Consider the following 19,359-nt stretch of genomic DNA (forward strand, 5'->3'; position numbering starts at 1 on the left):
GCTGAGACTCCAATACTTTGGCCACCTGATGCCAAGAGCTGACTCATTGGAAAAGACCCTGATGCTGGGAAAGATTGAGGGCAGGAGAAGAAGGGGACAACAGAGGATGAAATGGTTGGATGGCATCACCGACTCATTGGACATGAGTTTGAGTAAACTCCGGGAGTTGGTGATGGACAAGGAGGCCTGGCGTGCTGTGGTCCATTGGTCGTAAAGAGTCGGACAAGACTGAGCGACTGAACTGAACTGAGATTTCAAAACAATATTGAGATTAGATCGGTGACTCCAGGTCCCTGGGAATATATGCTTAGTGGCTTTGGCCAGTAGAAGGCTATTTCAATGAGGAACTTTTAAACGTACTGTGATGTACACAAAGAGATCAGAAACCAGATCATGTGAATAGCGAGTACATTTCCTCGTCTCCTAAAGGGCTCTGGAGTGAGCCTGCACAGAATACTTTGGAGCCAAGAAAGTTGTTGCCATGTTTTTGAAATGTTGGCTTTCTGAAGGAGACGAGGAAGTGACGTAAAGGTTGCTGAGAGATCCAGGCTGGTTTAGGAGATGTCACCAATGAACTTTTAATAAATGATCTTTGTAGAGAAAAATCTGTGACTCTGAGCTCTTTGTAGACTGAAGAGGCAAAAATGTTTTTCTAGAATTAACCCATTTCTGCTGGAAGTAGAGAATACGTCACTTCTTTATAGAAAGTATCCTTGGCAGTAAATATCACAGACATGGGTTTTAATCCCTCCCTCAAACCTGGAGTGGATGACAGCGTTATCTGGGACTCAGTGCTCTCCTCTGGAAAATGAGCCAAGTATGAGGATGAAAGGCGTTAGTAGTGGATTAGTGTTTTTGCCTTCTCTTTTATTTCCTCCTATATTTTTCCTTCCCAATCCCCTATACCTGTGGTCCTGGGAGTCTACAATGAATAGTCCGTCTCCATTTGAATGGAAACTGATACCCTACACTAGGGATTCAGGGAAATGACTTGGGTCTTCACCAGCCTTGAGATTCCCTCTGATGATACATGAAAGCTTTTGGCTATGGAGGCATTTAGGGAAATAATCAACTACCTAAAATGTAAACACATTTAGATCTTACTGTTTACTGGCACTTTACTGAATTTACACAGAAGATGACCTAGAAATAAGCAGAGGAAAGCTGTGTGACATTTAGATGCATATCACATATGCATAATTGATTCTTCAAAAGGTTAAATACCCTTGGCATATGTACGGTTAGAGACATACCTGTGATAGGCTGATGATCATTATGGCAGTGGCTTTGTTTCACGTAATTCTAAAGTAAATGTCATACTTCTTCTTTGGAGATTCCAGGACTGGTATTCAGAAGAGCATCTGTTTCTAGGCAGATACCTGGTAGAGGAGCTACTCTTTCCCAAACAGAAGGACTATTCATGTTGCTAGTACACTAGACTGTATGATGCGCTGACTGCCACTGAATTCTCTTTGGAATTGAAATGCAATTACATATTGAGGACAAGCGTTAAATATAAACAGAAAAGGCCAAATACCTGACTTTTTTTTTCTTTGTATTTGAGGAGTATTTGCAAGGAGAATTAACTACCCTGAACACACCATAATCCTTAATTGAAATGCACAGATCAGGCAATTGGTTGAATCCTTTTGTGGCTTTTTTCAGAAGCTTATTGTAGCTCTGAAACATGGATCTTTTCTTGTGTTCATAAGCAATTGTAAAGATGCTAAGGAGATTAATAAAAGAAGCAAGTCACTAAAATTATATAGAATGAAATACCATAATACATGCCCTAAGAATATAGAATGAAATACCATAATACATGCCGTAAGAGCTGGAAAAAACAGGCAATATGTTGCATGAGGCAAAAATTATGTAACTGGGAATGATTATTACAAAAGTTCAAGTTGTAGTTTTCTTCTAACGGAAGGATGGAAATAGTTTGATTGGTGCTCACAGGGGTTTTCACTAGATGAATGATCCATGGGTGTTTAGTGTTGTTTTTAAATACTGCTATAAATCTTTTTTAGATGTGTTATATTTCCTAACTTTTAAAAATGGAAAAGACAAAACAACAAAACGCAGTGAAGGGAAAGCACAAATTAAGTAAGAAAACCAACACCGTAATACAGTAATCATAGTAAAAGCTGGTGGGTCTCAGGTTGGTGGATGTGTCTTCTTATTGTACTTTTACAAAATTTAAATACATGCTCTGTGCAAGACATAACTATAAAATACAAGTGCCTACAAGGATCAAAAGTAGAAAGACCAGAAAAGGTATACCTGCTAAATACCAACAAAAGAAAGCTGTTGTGGCTATTTAAGTCATAAGAGGGGCTTCCCAGATGATTCAGAGTAAAGAATCCGCCTGCCACGCAGGAGACGCTGGTTTGATCCGAGGAGCCTGGTGGGCTACAGTCCACGGGGTCGCAAAGAGTTGAATACGACTTAGCGAGTCAACAGCAACAGAAATCACGGGAGGCCGGTTGTTAGCACAGAAGAGAACGTTGTTTCTCTCCGTCTCCAGGTCCTTCCGCCGTTCCTCCTTTGAGCTACTCATCCAGGCATCCGCTCTAACCTCCCAGGACTTCTGATAATTATCCCCGCCTACTTTAGTGTTATTCCTGGCTAATCGTTTTTAAAGCCCAGGATCTTCATTTTCTCAACCCTCTGTGTACCACTGATTTGGTGCTTATCATACTCGGTGTTTTAATGTTATTGATATTCATGCATTTCTTTAATTAAGTTGTAACATCCTGAAGCTAGAGACTATAACTTATTCACCTTTTAACCTCCTCTGTCCCCTTATCCGAGGACCTGCCATATGGTAGAGCCTCGTCACCTGGTGTATAGCAGAAGGTCCATACTTTCTTATAGTAGAAAGTCAGCATGTCACTGGTCCACTGAAAAATGACTTCTGAAAAACACATTAAAAGCTCTTTCAGGACGTTTGAGTACTTTGCCAATGATATGGATTTACATTTTCTAAGCAAGTTCTCAGCCAGAGTTTTAGAATGCAGGGAGGAAGAGATGCTAATGCTTAGAGTTACCAAGAACTGTGCCAAGTTGGTGAGACCAAGACCATCACCTCAGCGGGAGGGCGCCCCTTGGGACCCATCTGGGAACTCCCGTGGGTTCAGGGCTGATCTTCAAGGGCAGGGATGGCATCTGTCAATAAAATACTTTTTTGCCTCTGCACCTCGAACAAGGTCCAGCACATAGTACGCCACATAGTTCGCCACCAACAGATGCTTCTGCAAAGTGTGAGAGAATTAAATAGCAGTCTTGGATAATTTAATTCACTGCTCTGGGCTCAAAGCATGTACAGCTGAAGGGTTGCCAGTGTGATGTAAGCTCTGGCTTCTCTGCACAGGGGGAGGGTGGCTGGGCAGGTGGAGGGGGCAGCCTGGCCCAGGAAGGATGTGGGTGTTAGCACTTGGATTTGCACTCTGGGCTGAGGGCTGATTGAGGACAGCTGAGGAGTCTGGATTTGGTTCTGCCGGCTATTGGGGGTCTGTGGAAACATGCAACAGTGTTTTAACAAGATGGGAAAGCACATGGGACAGATCTTCAGTGCTTGTCCTGCCGGCCACCTGGAAGTCGCTAGAATTCCTCTTTTCTCATGGCATACAACATATGATGTCTGCTGCAAACCTCTTTTAAACATCCTAGTTTTTTAATAAGCAATACATAAAATATATGATATAAAATTCAAAGGATATGGCAAAAATAAGTACTATCACCTCTGCCCATAGTTATACTCCCTAAAGACATCTACAGTTACCATTTATCCCACTTAGTTTTAGATAAACACAAACACTCCCTATTTGGGGATACAGGTAAATGTTTATGGGCTTCCCAGGTGGCTCAGTGGTAAAGAACCCACCTGCCAATGCAGGAAACGCTGGAGACATGGGTTTGATCACTGGGTGGGGAAGATCTCCTGGAGTAGGAAATGGCAACCTACTTCAGTATTCTTGCCTGGGAAAATCCCATGGACAGAGCAGCCTGGTGGGCTAGTCTATGGGATTGCAGAGTCAGACACAACTAATCACACAGGCATGCATATATATGCATGATTATATGGGCTTATATATTTTCTGTCAAATAACATATTATACCAAATCATGATTTTTTTCATTTAACAATGTACGCTGTATGTATGTATGTATGCTGTAGTTCTTTCCATTTTTCATTTTCTTATCTTTAAAATCCCAGCCTCTCATATTGTCTGAGACACTGACAATGTTCAACTATATTTTCATGAACCAATGAATGAGTGATTTCATAATGGTCTCTAATTCATTCTGAACCTGAAATTCACCCACCAACACATTTTCTACATGCCTTGTCTTAAACATCATCTCCAGTATGCATCTTTTTGTCTGTAAACATCCCTCTGATTTAACCTCAAAAACTTTGAACCTTCCCTGAATACTGACTTTTAGGCTCTCCTTCAGGAGTTATCTCTAAATACTTAACAATCATGTCCTGTTTGTTTTATTGCTTCACTATTCGTATTTGTTAATATAACAGCTATAAGATGTGAACAATGCTCTTTTTAAATTAATTCTTGTTGGAGTATAATTGTTTTACAGTGTTATGTTGATTTCTGCTGTTCAGCGAAATCAGTCAGTTATATGTATTCATCCATCCCCTCTGTTTTGGATTTCCTTCCCACTGAGGTCACCACAGAGCCCTGAGTAGGGCTCCCTGTGCGTACAGTAGGCTCTCATTAGCTTCTATTTTATCCACAGTAGTGTGTGTATGTACAGAGTGAATGATCCTCTTAACAATGGTTTTTATTGAGTACTTATTTGTGCCAGCCATTATACTAATATTTCTCACGAATCCCCAGAACATACCTGTAAAGTAAGCAACAGTATCACTCTCATAGCCCACCAGTCTGTGCCCCCAATCCACCCACCCGATCCACGGATCAGCGGCCATGACCCACCCGCCCACCCAATCCATGGATCAGCGACCCCCACCTGCCCAATCCATGGATCAGCGCCGCCCACCCGCCCAATCCACGGATCAGTGCCCAGTTGCTCATAGCTGTAAATCTCTATCTCACCCTTTATTGCCTCTCTTATTTCTCACTGCCCTGCCCACTTCCTTACTTCCTGGAATCACCAACCATGTAAAATACTGACACTCATCTTTGTCTCAGAGTCTGTAAGGAAATCAGACCTAAGGAAACTGAGGTTTAGGATGTGAATAATCTGTATATTAATTGGCAGATTCAAGCTGTCAACCAGAATCCGTGCTCAGAAACACCAACCCTTACTGCTACCTAGATGATGGCAAATGCCTCAAAGCAGGCTCAGGAATACTCTGTTCTCTCCATGGTAGGTTTCAAAATGCAAGCCGAAGTTGACGCTTAACGCGTACTTCTGCAGGTCAATGCTGTTTTATGTTCTGGGCTGTCTCCTTTTTACCCCAGCACATCAGGATATGCACTTTAGGTAGTGGTAGCTAAATATATATGCTCATCGTTTGTTGCTGTGACGTCCTCATGCTTGTTTACCTGCTGACTGTCTTCTCTTTGGTGCTCTACAGATAGCAACTTCATCCTCGCCAACGCCCAGGTGGCTAAGGGTTTCCCCATTGTCTACTGTTCGGATGGCTTCTGTGAGCTCGCTGGATTTGCCCGAACAGAAGTCATGCAGAAGAGTTGCAGCTGCAAATTCTTATTCGGAGTTGAAACCAATGAGCAACTGATGCTTCAGATAGAAAAGTCCTTGGAGGAAAAAACAGAATTCAAAGGAGAAATTATGTTCTATAAGAAGAATGGTGAGTTGGCTTCCTTTGTTGGGGGCTCCTTGGACAGTGGTGAAAAGTCACCTTCTTTCAACTGCCGTTGGTATGATCGCTCTGTAGCTCCCATTAAGGCTTAATGATCTTAGCAGCATAAACTACTTGAAAATTTAGAATTATACAAAATCAGCATATTAACTGAGTTAATATATGTTAAAATAGAGTGTATTACTATTATGTTGTGGTCATGCTTAAGATATATATCAGAAATTGTGATTGTCAATATATTAGAAGATGATCTTCTATCCAGAGATAGTTATCCATCTTAAAGAACACTTAAAGAATAGAGTCACTAGGGACAGAGATTCAAATGTCTGCTATCATAAAAATTAATTTAAAGGACATGAGTATAGGTATTTTCTTTTCCAGTTTCCTGACCACAAAGCCTTTCTCATCATTCTTAAATTCTGGAGACAAAGTAAGAAACACACAGTGTCTCAGGGTGGGAGTAAATTTGCCTGGATTCAAAACTACCTCTGGGGAGATACTAAGTATTTTTTATGGGTGTGGTTTTGTGACTCTCTCTTAAATGAAAAAGTATCTAGGGACGGGTATGGTTTCTCTTCCCTTCTGCGTGGGACTAGCTATCATTATCCTGTGTTAGAGGGAGTGAGTCCAGGAGGCATTATATTGGAGAAAAACTATATCAAAACTGAGAGCAAACCATGTCTTCCCAGTTTCTGGAATTCTCTTTCTTTAATAGTTTTCCTTTGAGTACCATAGCCCCCTGAGTTTTATTTAGCTGGGCACACAACCATCAAGCTAAAGAATATGTTCCCCAGCCTTCTTTGCAGTTAGCTTGGCATGTGACAGGGTTCTAGCCAATGACATGTAAGAAGAATGACTTATGCAATATCTGAGCAAACTCCCTAAAAAATGAAACTGTTTGCCCTCTAATTTCTCTTCTCCTTTCCTGTGGTGTTGTGGACTGAATTACGTCTCTTTAAATTTCATACGTCAAAGCCCTAATCCTGTAAAGCAATCATCAATCAATTAAAAAGAAATATACTTTAAAAACAAGCCCTAACCCCTAATGTGGCTGTAGAGATAGGGACTTACTTAAATTGTACTCTAATTCAAGGTTTCTCAGCCTTGGCTCTGTCAACAGTTGGGGCCAGTAATTCTTTGCTGTGGGGTTTGTTCTGGGCATTGTGGACAATTAGCATCATCTCAGGCCTCTTTAATATTTAGTGTTGGGGTCATTTTTAGGAGGAGATATTGGAACCTGAACGTGGAACTTCACCCCCTTTTCACAGTTATCTATCCTTGGAGGACGTTCCTTAAGTGTGTGAATTGTGGGTGCACAGTGGGCATGAGGAACTGGTGAGCACTCCTCTGGGAGGAGTAGGACGCCCGATTCTCTGGCACCAGGAAGAAGGTTCAGACCACTGTGTGCCTCTCAGTGTCCATAGATACGGCCTGCATTGCAAATATGATAAAGCAGAAGCCTTATAGCTCCCTCCAACTATACCACCATCCTGGGAGAGAGGGCCTGCGATAAAAGAAAGTGGAGGCCATCCCTGAGAATGCAGCTGGTAGGGAGTGATAAAACCCATCCGGTGAACAAAAGGAAAAGGAAAAGCTTCTTCTGAAGTATCTGCCGACTGCAGACTTGTTCTTAAGACAGGTGCCTTGTACTGGCCTCTGCAAATCCATTTGTGTTTCTTCCTTTTTACACCCTCTCACAATATCCGAATGGGGCACCTCTGAGAAAGGTTTAGGCTGAGGAGGAGAAGGTGGCAAGGCCAAAAGATGGAGACTTAGAGGCCAGATGGATGGATACAGGGAGCTCAGTTGGGAGTGAACCCCCAACAGGGTTTCTGGAACCTGCTTTTTATAAAAATGCCCACTGCTCTTGGGCCCCTTTGGATGCAACACTTTAAAGGACCAATAAAGAATAAAGGTTTTACATATTAAGGAATAATTAAGAAGGATAGCTAGTTTCACAGATAAACATAATACACAAAATTTTCTTTGGCTAACATAGAGCCATATTTTACATGTTTATGTGCAGGAGTTAACATTGCCTGTTACTTATCTTCCCTCTAAATTTCCTAGGCTCTACCTATGTATCAGAAATAGTAACACTAAGATGTCTTTTCATAAAGCTGTCCCCTTTAGTTCTGCTGATACACAAAAGGCATCCACTGTGGCTGATCAAATGTATGGGTGTGCTAATCAAAGGTTGTTGCTGAGCCATGAAAGACTCTGGGATTCTTGGCCTCCAAAGGGGAAGAATTCAATCTGGGGCCAGAGACGAGACTTGATCACTCAGAGCTTTTGTGCAATAGAGTTTTATTAAAGTATAAAAGAGATAGAGGAAGCTTCTGACACAGACATCAGAAGGGGAATGGAGAGTGCCTGCCTTGCTAGTGTTAGCAATGGAGTTATATACTCTCCAGTTAGTTATTACAATGAATCAAAAGAATGTCTGGAGGTTGCAAAGATCTTACTAGACCCACTCCCACCATCCACATTTCAAGATAACCAAGATAACAGGATTAGGCAGAAGGCCCTCAGGAAGGAGACACTGTCCTCAAACAGGATACATCACTGCTATATAATCCTTAGTACAGAGTCCTAACCAAGTTGTTAGCTGTGTCATAATCAGTTCCAGGCTTAAAGATGAAAACGCTTTATGTGACTAAGACTAAGGAATGTAGAGGAAAAAAACGTTTGTCCTTTCCTCCTCCTTGAGAATTCCAGACCCCTCTCTCCTCCTCGGGGACCCTGGACTTCTTATCAACCTGCCTAGGAATTGACTCTCACTAACACAGCGAAACCATTTTATCAAGTTGGTACCTATCCTCTCCTTGTTTTTTTTTTAATATAAGAGACACTTTTTTTAATATGAGATACTTATACCTGTGTGGTTCCCTCCTTTTCTTACACACAGCATACTTTGCGCCCTGTTCTATAACTTGCAGAACAATATCCTTTACAACTGTGTGTACCTTGCAGAACAACACATGCTGAATGGCAGTCATTCATTCTTTTCTACAGCATTACATTCTATGGATCCACCACAGGACTATGTGGTATTATATAGTATGACATCATATGCATCCATCCTAGTCAGTTACAGTATTACATCATTTGGATCCACCATAGGACTATGTGGTATTATATAGTATGACATCATATGCATCCTTCCTAGTCAGTTACAGTATTATATCATATGGATCCACCATAGGATTGTGTAGTATTACATAGTATTACATCATATGAATCCTTCCTAGTCAGTTACAGTATTACATCATTTGGATCCATCATAGGATTATGGAGTATTACATAGTATGACATCATATGGATCATCCTAGTCAGTTACAGTATTACATAGTTTGGATCCATCATAGGATTATGGAGTATTACATAGTATGACATCATATGAATCCTTCCTAGTCAGTTACAGTATTACATCATTTGGATCCATCATAGGATTATGGAGTATTACATAGTATGACATCATATGAATCCTTCCTAGTCAGTTACAGTATTACATCATTTGGATCCATCATAGGACTATGTGATATTACATAGTATGACATCATATGGATCCATCCTACTCTCACAGTTGTCCGTCATGTGGATCCATTACAGTATCACTTGGTCAGTGAATCCCCTACAGGATATTTGTGTTCACTCTAGAATGTGATCTCTTTTCTTTGCTCTTTCTATCTCTCTCTTTGAAGTACTGCTATTGTCATTTGGAAAGTTTTGTGTTTTTTTTGTAAGCTATTTTTATGTGAGATGTTTATATTATACAGTCCCACTTTTTGAAGTTTTTTCCTCATTTCCTATCATAAGAACTGTTATATCAGTAGTTAACCAGGAGCCACATCTCCCTCCTCTTCTCCCCACCAGCTAACTGAAAGGGATGTACGATCAGTACCACTTAACGTTAAATCTGTAGGACACGCAGCACTTATGGTCTGCTTATCTTATTGTCTGCGTGCCGACCCCTCTCATCTCTTCCACAGTTATATTTACATTGTCAGAGCGTTCAGTACAACTGCATGTACTTTGTCACTCCTATCTTTCTTCATCCAGTCTTAATGCTACAGTGAAATATGCTGGATGATCACCATATATTCTATCCTAAAGTTTCTCTGGTCATATCTTAGTCATCAGAAACTTACTCTCTGAGCCATCTCAGGAAGAGCTCATGGAAACTGTGTCCCTGAACTCTTGCATGTTAATAACAGTATGACAATCAGTTTGCTGAAAATTAAATCTTTGGTCTGTGTTTCATTCACTTTACCATCTCAATTGTGTTTATGCTCATGGGCTGGCATAGAGTATTGTTTTACTCTAAGACTGCTGCTGATTAAGTGAGTTGGTGTTTTGTCCTGGATGTTCGATTAATTTATTTCATTAGTTCACTTCATTTCCTGTCATTTCATTTTATTTCTTCATTTTATTTTATTTTAAATCTAACAGTTGTACTGGAATATATCTTGGCATAGGCTAGGGTCAGCATACTTTTCTGTGAAGAATCACAAAGTAAGTATTATACATATTATGAATTTTATAGTCCATACAGCCTGTGTTGCAAGTACCCATCTATATCATCATAGTCTGAAAACAACCCAAAATATGTAAATGAATACATGTTATTGTCTTCCAATAAAAATTTTATCTATAAAAACAGGAAGTGGGCTAGATTTAGCCTATATCCAGTTTACTGATACCTGGTATTGAATTTTGGGGATCAGATTCTTTTTTCTTGGTGTGTGATATGCCCTGTAGTGTTTAAGTCCCTTTTACTTGGGAAATTTTTCCAGGATTTTAATTATCACTGATCTGTCTTCTTGCTTTGATTTTCCTCTTTACAATTACTTATTACATGTATGTGGGATCCCTGCCTGTCCTCTGTACCTATTATTTTCTTTTTCTTTTTAATTTATTTTTTCTTTTTCACTGTTTTTACCTGTGCAGTATATTTTCTTTCCTTTCCCTTTGCAGTATATCTATTCACACTGCATTTCTTCTCTTCACGTCTTCAGTTATTTGTCTTTCATTTATAGCCTCTCCTGAGTTCAGTGAGCTCATATTATTTCTATCATTTCTTTTGCTGAGTATCTTAGTTAGGGCTTCCTTCACAAACCACAGACTGGGCTTCTTAAACAACAGGAATTTATTTTCTTACAATTCTGGGGGCTAGAAGCCGCGAATCAAGGTGCTGGATGGGCTGGTTTCTTTTGAAGCCTCTTGCCTTGGCATAGAGATGGCCGTTTGCTCCTCTCTCCTGTGGTCTTCCTTTGTCCCGATCTCTTTGTCCTGATCTCTTCTTATAAGGACACCAGTCAGATTGGTGCCCACCTTAGGACTTCAGTTTAAGTTCATTATATCTTTATAGACCCCATCTCCAAATACAGTCATGTTTTGAGATAATGGGGGTTGGGGCTTCAACGTACGGAATTTGAAGGCATAGAATTCATCCTCTAGTAATTTTACTCCTGAGCTTTTCTAAATCAGCATATGCTATCCATGCTGTTGTTTCATGCATAGCATACATTGATTCAGTTATTTTCCTTAATTACCTTTTACTTTTGAAAATTGCTTCTTTAAATTCCCTTTTACTTTTGAAATATTTAGCTTTTGTGTGCTTATGGGTTATTTTGGGGTGTCTTGACTTTCTGTAACAATGAATGAAACAGCATCCCACTCCAGTCTTCTTGCCTGGAGCATTCCATGGACAGAGGAGCCCGGCGGGCTACAGTCCATGGGGTCACAAAGAGTCGGACACGACTGAGTGACTCACTCATTCACTCTGATTTTTTGTATCTGTATTCAAATAATTTTCTCTGTATCTCTTCTTTCATCCTGTTCTACTGTCATGTTTGAATAAGAGGTGTTCTTCTCAACTTTAAGAATATTGGAAATAGAGGTGTCCTGGGAAAACGTTCCTAAATCTATGGCTCCTTTACCATTCCCCCAAAGTTTTTGTTTCGATGCCTTCCCCATCTGGGTGCAATTTTTGCTACTTTCTGAGTTAGATCTGCTTTCCTACTCACTTTCACTATATTATTTGAACTGTTTCCTTTCTTTATCCTGATTTTCCTGCTCTGACCAAGTAAAGCTCTGGTTCCAACAGTTTATCCTCAGTATATTAATAGTTCTATACCTTGGTGAATTCTATAGACCCAACAAAAATTTTCTGCTGAGTGTTCTGAAAGCGCTGAATGCTCAGACAATCCCAACAGCATGCTATCTTTCTGTAACCCATTTTTATTCATCCTCAAATTGGGGACTGGGAAGCTAGTTTTAATTGTCTTCTGCTAGTTTTTATTGTCTTCAGATCTGTGTGTGGAACCCTCTACTTCCAGAGGATTTCTTCTTTGGGGAGTAGATACGTGTTGACAGATTATGAGGTCCCATGCTCTAGAGCTATTAAGAGCCTTCTTTTTTTACCTTCTTTTTTTCTTTCTCATAAAGCTGCTCTTCCTGCACGGGTTAAGCTTCTTAGTTGGTGTTGCCCATCATCCTGTATTCTCAGGTTTATGGGGACACACTGTTGTATATGTATTTTGAGACTTTCTGATATTACTATCTTAGTTACTTTAATTTTGTGAAAGGATTGGGGATATTTCAAAACCAATGTCTCCATTACCACTGCTGTATTTTTTAAAAATCTCTTTAGATAAAGTATAATTGCTTCGGGTATGTAAGCTCATTTTTTTTTTAAATTAATTCCTTCTCCTTTCTTTCTCTCTAAACTTCTGTTTCCATGGTTGGAATGAGGAGCTTATCTGAACTCGGTCGTAGTGTAGAAAGGATTCCCCTAAGTCCTCGTACGTTCCCTGTTTCACGCCCGGCCCATCTGTCTGATGCTCTCGTTTTAGTGTTTGCAGCTGCATTTTATGGCTGGTGGTGAGCCCTACATGACTTCACTCTCCATTTGCTCTTGATACCACAGTAGATCTCTCCATTTTTGCCTCCCCTTTCATCATGCCATGAATCAAGGCCTTCATTGTTGTTCTCTGCAATCAATATTGCTAGGTGTGGGAGGCGTATAGATACTTCAGGTGAGCCCTCCCATCCTTCACACGTGGAAGCAAATGGAGCCTCCAAGCACACAGCCTTGAAACTGTCTTGCTTCCTCAGAAGTAGGCATCAGCCACTTTCATATTGGCAGAGAGATAGCCTGGCAATCAGCTTCTCTCAAGAGTCCCAAAGAGAAGGTAAATGGTCTCTCTGCCTTCAGGGTTTTCAAAAAACTATCAAAACACTATTGGACATAAGATTGTCTACAAGGATGTATTGTACAACAAGAGGAATATAGCCAATATTTTGTAATAACTGTAACTGGAAAGTAACCTTCAAAATGTATTAAAAAAACAAAATTTTAATAAAAGAAAAAATAAAATATTAAGAAAACTACACAGACACCACTTCTCCAAGGTTCACATGGTGGAAACTCACAGAGAGGAGATTAACTCTTCCTCTTCTACATTCTCACAATCCCTCAAGCTGAAGATGGACCGGCTGGGATGTTATGTTGTCTTCACCTTCTTCCAGACTTTAGCTTCTTGGCTAAATGTTAACAAGTGGAAAATTACATCATCTCTGTGTCATGGAGGATCATCATGTTTGAATTTACAAACCCCAACCTTAAGATGTGTATCTTAGCATATCTTCTCTGCAGAAACTTATCTTTCAGGCCTATTTTTATATTCAGTAGACCCAACAGGAAGAGAAATGCTGCAAGAGAACAAAGATTTGAGAAGAAAATTAAAATGATACAGTTAATTTTGCAAAAATATTATCCTGATATATCAGTTTGCTAGGGCTGTCATAACAAAGCACCACAAAATGAGTGGCTTAAGCAACAGAAGCTTACTGGGCCACTTTTCTGAAGTCTCGAATTCTGAGATCAAGGGGTCAGTTGGGGTGCTTTCTCCTGAGGATGAAGAGGAAGAATCTATCCTGTGCCTCTCCCTTGGCTCCTAGTGGTTTTCTGGCACACTTTGGTGTTCTTCAACCTGTAGAAGCATTGCCCTGCTCTCTGCTCTCATCTCCCCGTGCTATTCTACCGGCGTGGGTGGCTGTGGCCAGATTTCCCCGTGTTAACATGACATCAGTCTCCCTGGATTAGTGCCCGTCCTAATGACTTCATTTTGTCTACATAATAACTCAGTGTCCAAATAAGGTTACATTTTGAGATATTGTGGGTTAGGATTCTAACTTATTCTTTTGGGAGGGCAAAACTCAGCCTATAGCACATGGTTTTATTTACATTAAGCAGACTAGAATTTAAGCCACTTGCCTAAGATTGTGAGTAAAGAAACTAGAATGTATAAAAATCCTCTAACTCAAAATTGGGGGTACTTTTGACATTTAATGGGCAGGAATTATAGATGCTAGACATATTGTAATGTGTGGGATGGCCTTGCAATTGAAGAATTGCCCAGTGTTTGACTTGTCTTTCACTTTATTTTCCTTCTTTCTTCCTTCCTGTTTCCTTCCTTGCCTCTTTCCTTCTTTTCTTTTTCCCTCCTTTCTTCCCTCCCTCCCTCTCTTCCTTTCTTCTCTACCTCCCTCCCTTCCTTCATTTTCTCTCCTGTTCTTTCTTTCTGAGTTTTTTTGAGGTATAACTGGTAGACAAAATGTTTCAAATGTTTCATGTGTATATCTTGGTGAGTTTGGACATTTGCATATATTTATGATATCATCACCACAATCAAGGTACTAAACATATCCATCACCTCTAAAAATTTCCTGTGTTCTTTTCTGTTTTTCTTTTGTTGTTATTTGTTTTGTTTTTTGTGGCAAGAATGCTTAATATGAGATCTATTCTCTTAAGATTATGCTAAATGAAGTAAGTCTATTATGATCCCCTTACATGATGTATCTCAAGTAGTCAGGCTTAAAGAAGCAGAGACTAGAATGGCCATTGGCAGGGGCTGAGAGGAGGGGTAACTGGAGAATTGTTGCTCCATGGACGTAACGTTTCAGTTATGCAAGAAGAGTAAATCGTAAGGGTCTGCTGTACATCATGGTGCCTGCAGTTTCTAATACAGTATTGTGCCCTGCGTGACTTTCTGGTGCCCTGCCAGGCTTCCAGGAAGTCAAACCCTGGTTGCTAATGACCTGAACTAGGAACCTAACACACAGTGTGTTTTTGGAAGGCTTTAATTTTCTATTGAATTTCTAAGAATAAAACCATAGTGTCATAAGAGAAAATTGAGTTTTATCTTGTTCTGAACTCACCATTTCAGAAGGCTTTGTCACTGACTCACGATGCTTGTCACAGACCCTGCACATCTGCATGGGTTTTGTACTTGGAGTCATTGCATTCACAGTGATTCCACGTATTGGTCCAGCTTCTTGACAACATCTTCTGCTGTAGTCAGTCATACCTGCGCCTTTTATGTTGAGGTGCTTATTATTTTATCAGAGACAACTTCACTTTTATTTCTGTTAGTAATATAGATTGTTAATAATACAGACTGTCACTTTTCTGAAAATAATGTGTATTGTCGGTAAGCAGGTGTTTTTTTTTTGTTTTTTTTTTTTTTTTTTTTAATTTTTCAGTTCTAAATAGAAAAGAGAGAAATATAAGAGTTTGATACAGAAGGGAATCTTGAGCCTGACAGAGTTCTGGAAAACTCTCTTAATTCACAGACTCATGTCACCTTCAAGATTTGTCATTCATTTCCATATACCTACTGAAATATTGCTTGCTTAACATCTTCCTTTAAGTTGACTCTGTTATTCTTACCCAAATTGCAAGCAAAAGAAAATTAAATCACTACTCTCAATGGAAACTAGGGATCTCTAGCTCACACAGAATGTAATCATAAATAAATATACTTTATTGCATATTTAAGTTCAATATACCATTATTAAACATTTAACATTAATAAAAACTGTACACAAAATCTAAATAATAATTAATTGATTATATTTTGCCACTCAGCACACATGCTATTTTATTTAATTTTTCGAACAACACTTTGAAGTAAACTTGAACTGCATCACATTTACAGATGGAGAGACTGAGGCAGAGAGATGATGTGAACACAGAACTGTATGCTCACCTTGCCGCTGCCCAGAAGTCCTCCATTGTTTACTCTCTTTACTCACGATGCACTTCGCATTTCTTTAGTTGATTTTCACATGCTGCAGTAAAATGTCTGGAAAGATTAATGCCAAGAAGAGAGTCCAGGACAACGGCACAGGAAGACCCTGCCCTCCCCTCTTTCTCTGGACACACCAGATCGTAGCCACATGTGGATTGTTTCCCTCTGAAAAAGATCTGAAAACCACGTGGAAGGTTAAAGGGCCACACTGAGCTGAGTAGGAAATCTAGAGCCACGATCTCGGCAAGTCCCTGCCCTGAAACAGTAACTCACAGTAAGGAGGGACCTCGGGAATCCAGCGCTTCTCCTGGAGGAATGAAGGTTAGGGCCCCACATCTGACACCCTAGCCCCTGGGAACGCCACCAGAGAGATGAGTCCCAAAATGCCTGGCTAAGAAAACTGACAGAGGTAATGTCCAAGGGACCCAAAGTGCTGTCGGAAACTGAGGTTTCCTTTTTAAAGCGCTCACATACAACCTCACACACCCTAAGACCCAGTGACAAAACAGCAGTTTGCGAAGCATCTTGGCTGTGAAGGGGACTCATCTGCTAATGTAAAAGCCTCTGCTGAAGGGCTGGGGGAGGTGAGACTCTCCCTGGAGATGGAGGTGCTGACCGATGCCATCGTTACACTCTGCACCTGCCCCAGGAGCACACCTCTTGCCACTTTATGAAGCGCAGTCCTGCAGCCTTGCTAAAGGCAGAGAACTTGGGCAGTTGCAACACCACGCTGCTTCCTGGATGGGGCTAGCGAGCATGAACCATCAGTGCCTTCCTGCCCCCCATCCTGTAGCCAGCAAGCCATTCTCCTGCTGTGTCGCTAAAACCCACGGGTGTGTGCAGTCCCGACACGCCCACTGCCTTTCTGAAGCTGGTGTGTGTGCCCGACTCATGTCCTCTCCAGCTGCCCTGCCAGAGCCACCGTGTCTACATGGGGACACCCTTCGGTCCCCTGGCCCTGGTGGCCAGGGGCGCTGGAGCTACTGACTTCCTCGGGACTGTAACAACTGGGAAGGTTGTCTGCAGCAGGATACAACCCCCAGGGAACTGCACCAACATAACCCATCTTTCTGTGAGGAAAACACTATTTACTTGCCCTGGAGCTTTAGCTTGAGAGACGGGCTCCAGGTTCCCCCACACCTAGGATCTCAAGAAGAGCTCCCAGGGAATTAAGTGGTGAGAGGTCACCATGTCACACTCCTGCAGCCTCAATGAGACAACAGCTCAATGAGACCTTACAGAAAAGAGCTTGCTCACTTGTCTGGGTGCCCTGACATGTAACTTTCGCCCCTGTGACGCCTCCAGATGTGCTGTGGAGGCCAGCACTGATTACAGCTGTGGCCCCACAAGTCCTGTACACTTCATACACTTTAAAAGCTGCTGCTTCAGGCTTTGTTTTCTCGTCAGCCTGAAACTAGGTGCTAAGTGAGAGTCCTCCCTTTGGGACACTGACATGTCTTGGCATTATCTCCACAAAGGAGACATACCAAGGCTAAATCAGATGATTTAGACAATCTCAGAAATTTGAGAGACAAAAGAGCTAAGGCAAGTTTAAAGTAATCTTCACAAGTCCACCCCATTAAGCCTGGGATAGTTAACAGTTTTGCCTAATGCATAAAAATAAGAACAGAGGGTCAGGTAGAATGAAGAAACAGAGAAGGATGTGTCAAACAAAATTATAAGGCAGAATCTCAGAAAAAGGATTTTGATTCTATGAAGATGAGTAATCTACTTGATAAAGAATTCAAGGTGCTGATCATAAAGATGCTCACAAGCTCAGAAGAAGAATGGGTGAAAATAGTGAGAACTTCAACAGAGAGGTAGAAAATAGAATTCACAAACAGAAGTCATAAAGCTGAAGCGTACAATAACTGCACGGGAAAATACACTAGAAGGGTTCAACAGCAGACTGTGATGCAGAAGAGAATGGACCAGTAAGCTAGAAGACAAAATAATGAAACTCACCCACACAGAGCAGCAAAGAGAAAAAAAGGGGGGGGGGGGATGAAGATAAGAGACTTATAAGACAGCACCAAATAGAGTAATAGTCATATTATGGGAGACCCAGAGAAGAGATAGAAAAAAAATCTATTTGGAAAAATAATGGCTGAAAATTTCCCAAACCTAGAAAAGGAAACAAACTTCCAGGTCCAGCAAGCCACATCCTCAAAAAGATGAACCCAGAGAGGTCCACACTAAAACATACTATAATTAAAATGTCAAAAGTTACAGATAAAGAGAAAATCCCACAAGGAGCAAGAAACAAAGTAATCATTACATATAACGGAACCCCATATTACTATAAACAGAGTTCAGCAGAAATTTTTCAGGCCAAGAGGGAGGGTATGACATATTCAAAGTGTGAAAGGAAAAAACTTCCAACTTAGGATATTCTACCCATCAAGATTATCATTCAGGATTGAAGGAGAGAGAAAGAGATTCCTCGTCAAGCAAAAGCTAAAGGAGTTCATCACAACTAAGCCAGCCTTACAAGAAATGTTAAAGAACATTTTTTAAGCTGAAAATAAATTGGCATTTGTTAATAACAAGAAGACATGTGAAAGTAAAAATCTCACAGGGAAAGGTAAATACATAGTAAAGGTAGGGAAGTAATCCCTTACAAAACTGCTATGAAGGTTACAAGACAAAAGGAGTAAAATTAATTAAAACTATAATAATTTGTTAAGAGGTGAATAAAACAAAACGTGTAAAATGTGATACTGAAAGAATAAAATGGGGGAGGATTAAAAATGAAGAATTTTGGAATGCCTTGTAAGTTGCTATCAACTTAAAATAGACATATACTTGGGATGTTATATGTAAACCTTGTGGCAATCACAAAGCGAAAACCTGTAGTAAATACACAAAAGGAAATGAGAAAGGAATCTAAATGTAGCACTAAGGAAAGTCACCAAATCACATGGGAAGTGAAAACGGGGAAAAAGAAATGAACAGAGAGGAAGTATAAAACTGCCAGAAAGCAACTGACTAAACGGCGTTAAGTGCATACCTGATCACCGTAAATGTTAAACAAACAAAATTCTCCAGTCAAAATGCATAGAGGGGCTGAATGGGTAAGAGTAAGACTGAGCTACTACAGGCTGTCCACTGGAGACTCACTTTATTTTATTTTTTTCCCCCATTTATTTTTCTTAGTGGGAGGCTAATTACTTTACAATATTGTAGTGGTTTTTGTCATACATTGACATGAATTAACCATGGATTTACATGTATTCCCCATCCCGATCCCCCCTCCCACCTCCCTCTCTACCTGATCCCTCTGGGTCTTCCCAGTGCACCAGGCCCGAGCACTTGTCTCATGCATCCCACCTGGGCTGGTGATCTGTTTCACCCTAGATAATATATATGTTTCGATGCTCTTCTCTTGAAACATCCCACCGTCGCCTTCTCCCACAGAATCCAAAATTCTGTTCCGTACATCTGTGTCTCTTTT

The 19,359-nt window shown here is 40.6% G+C and overlaps 1 protein-coding gene across 1 annotated transcript in view; it reads left to right on the forward strand.

Annotated features, from left to right (window-relative positions):
* Positions 1-19,359, forward strand: part of KCNH8 (potassium voltage-gated channel subfamily H member 8) — a 445,541-nt gene that overhangs the window by 155,526 nt on the left and 270,656 nt on the right. The window contains exon 2 of the mRNA XM_065943173.1: positions 5,563-5,796. Within this exon, the coding sequence (XP_065799245.1) occupies positions 5,563-5,796 (234 nt within the window). The remainder of the gene's footprint in view (positions 1-5,562; positions 5,797-19,359) is intronic.

The sequence above is a fragment of the Muntiacus reevesi genome, chromosome 8 (assembly GCF_963930625.1).
Source record: "Muntiacus reevesi chromosome 8, mMunRee1.1, whole genome shotgun sequence".
Taxonomy (NCBI): Eukaryota; Metazoa; Chordata; class Mammalia; order Artiodactyla; family Cervidae; genus Muntiacus; species Muntiacus reevesi.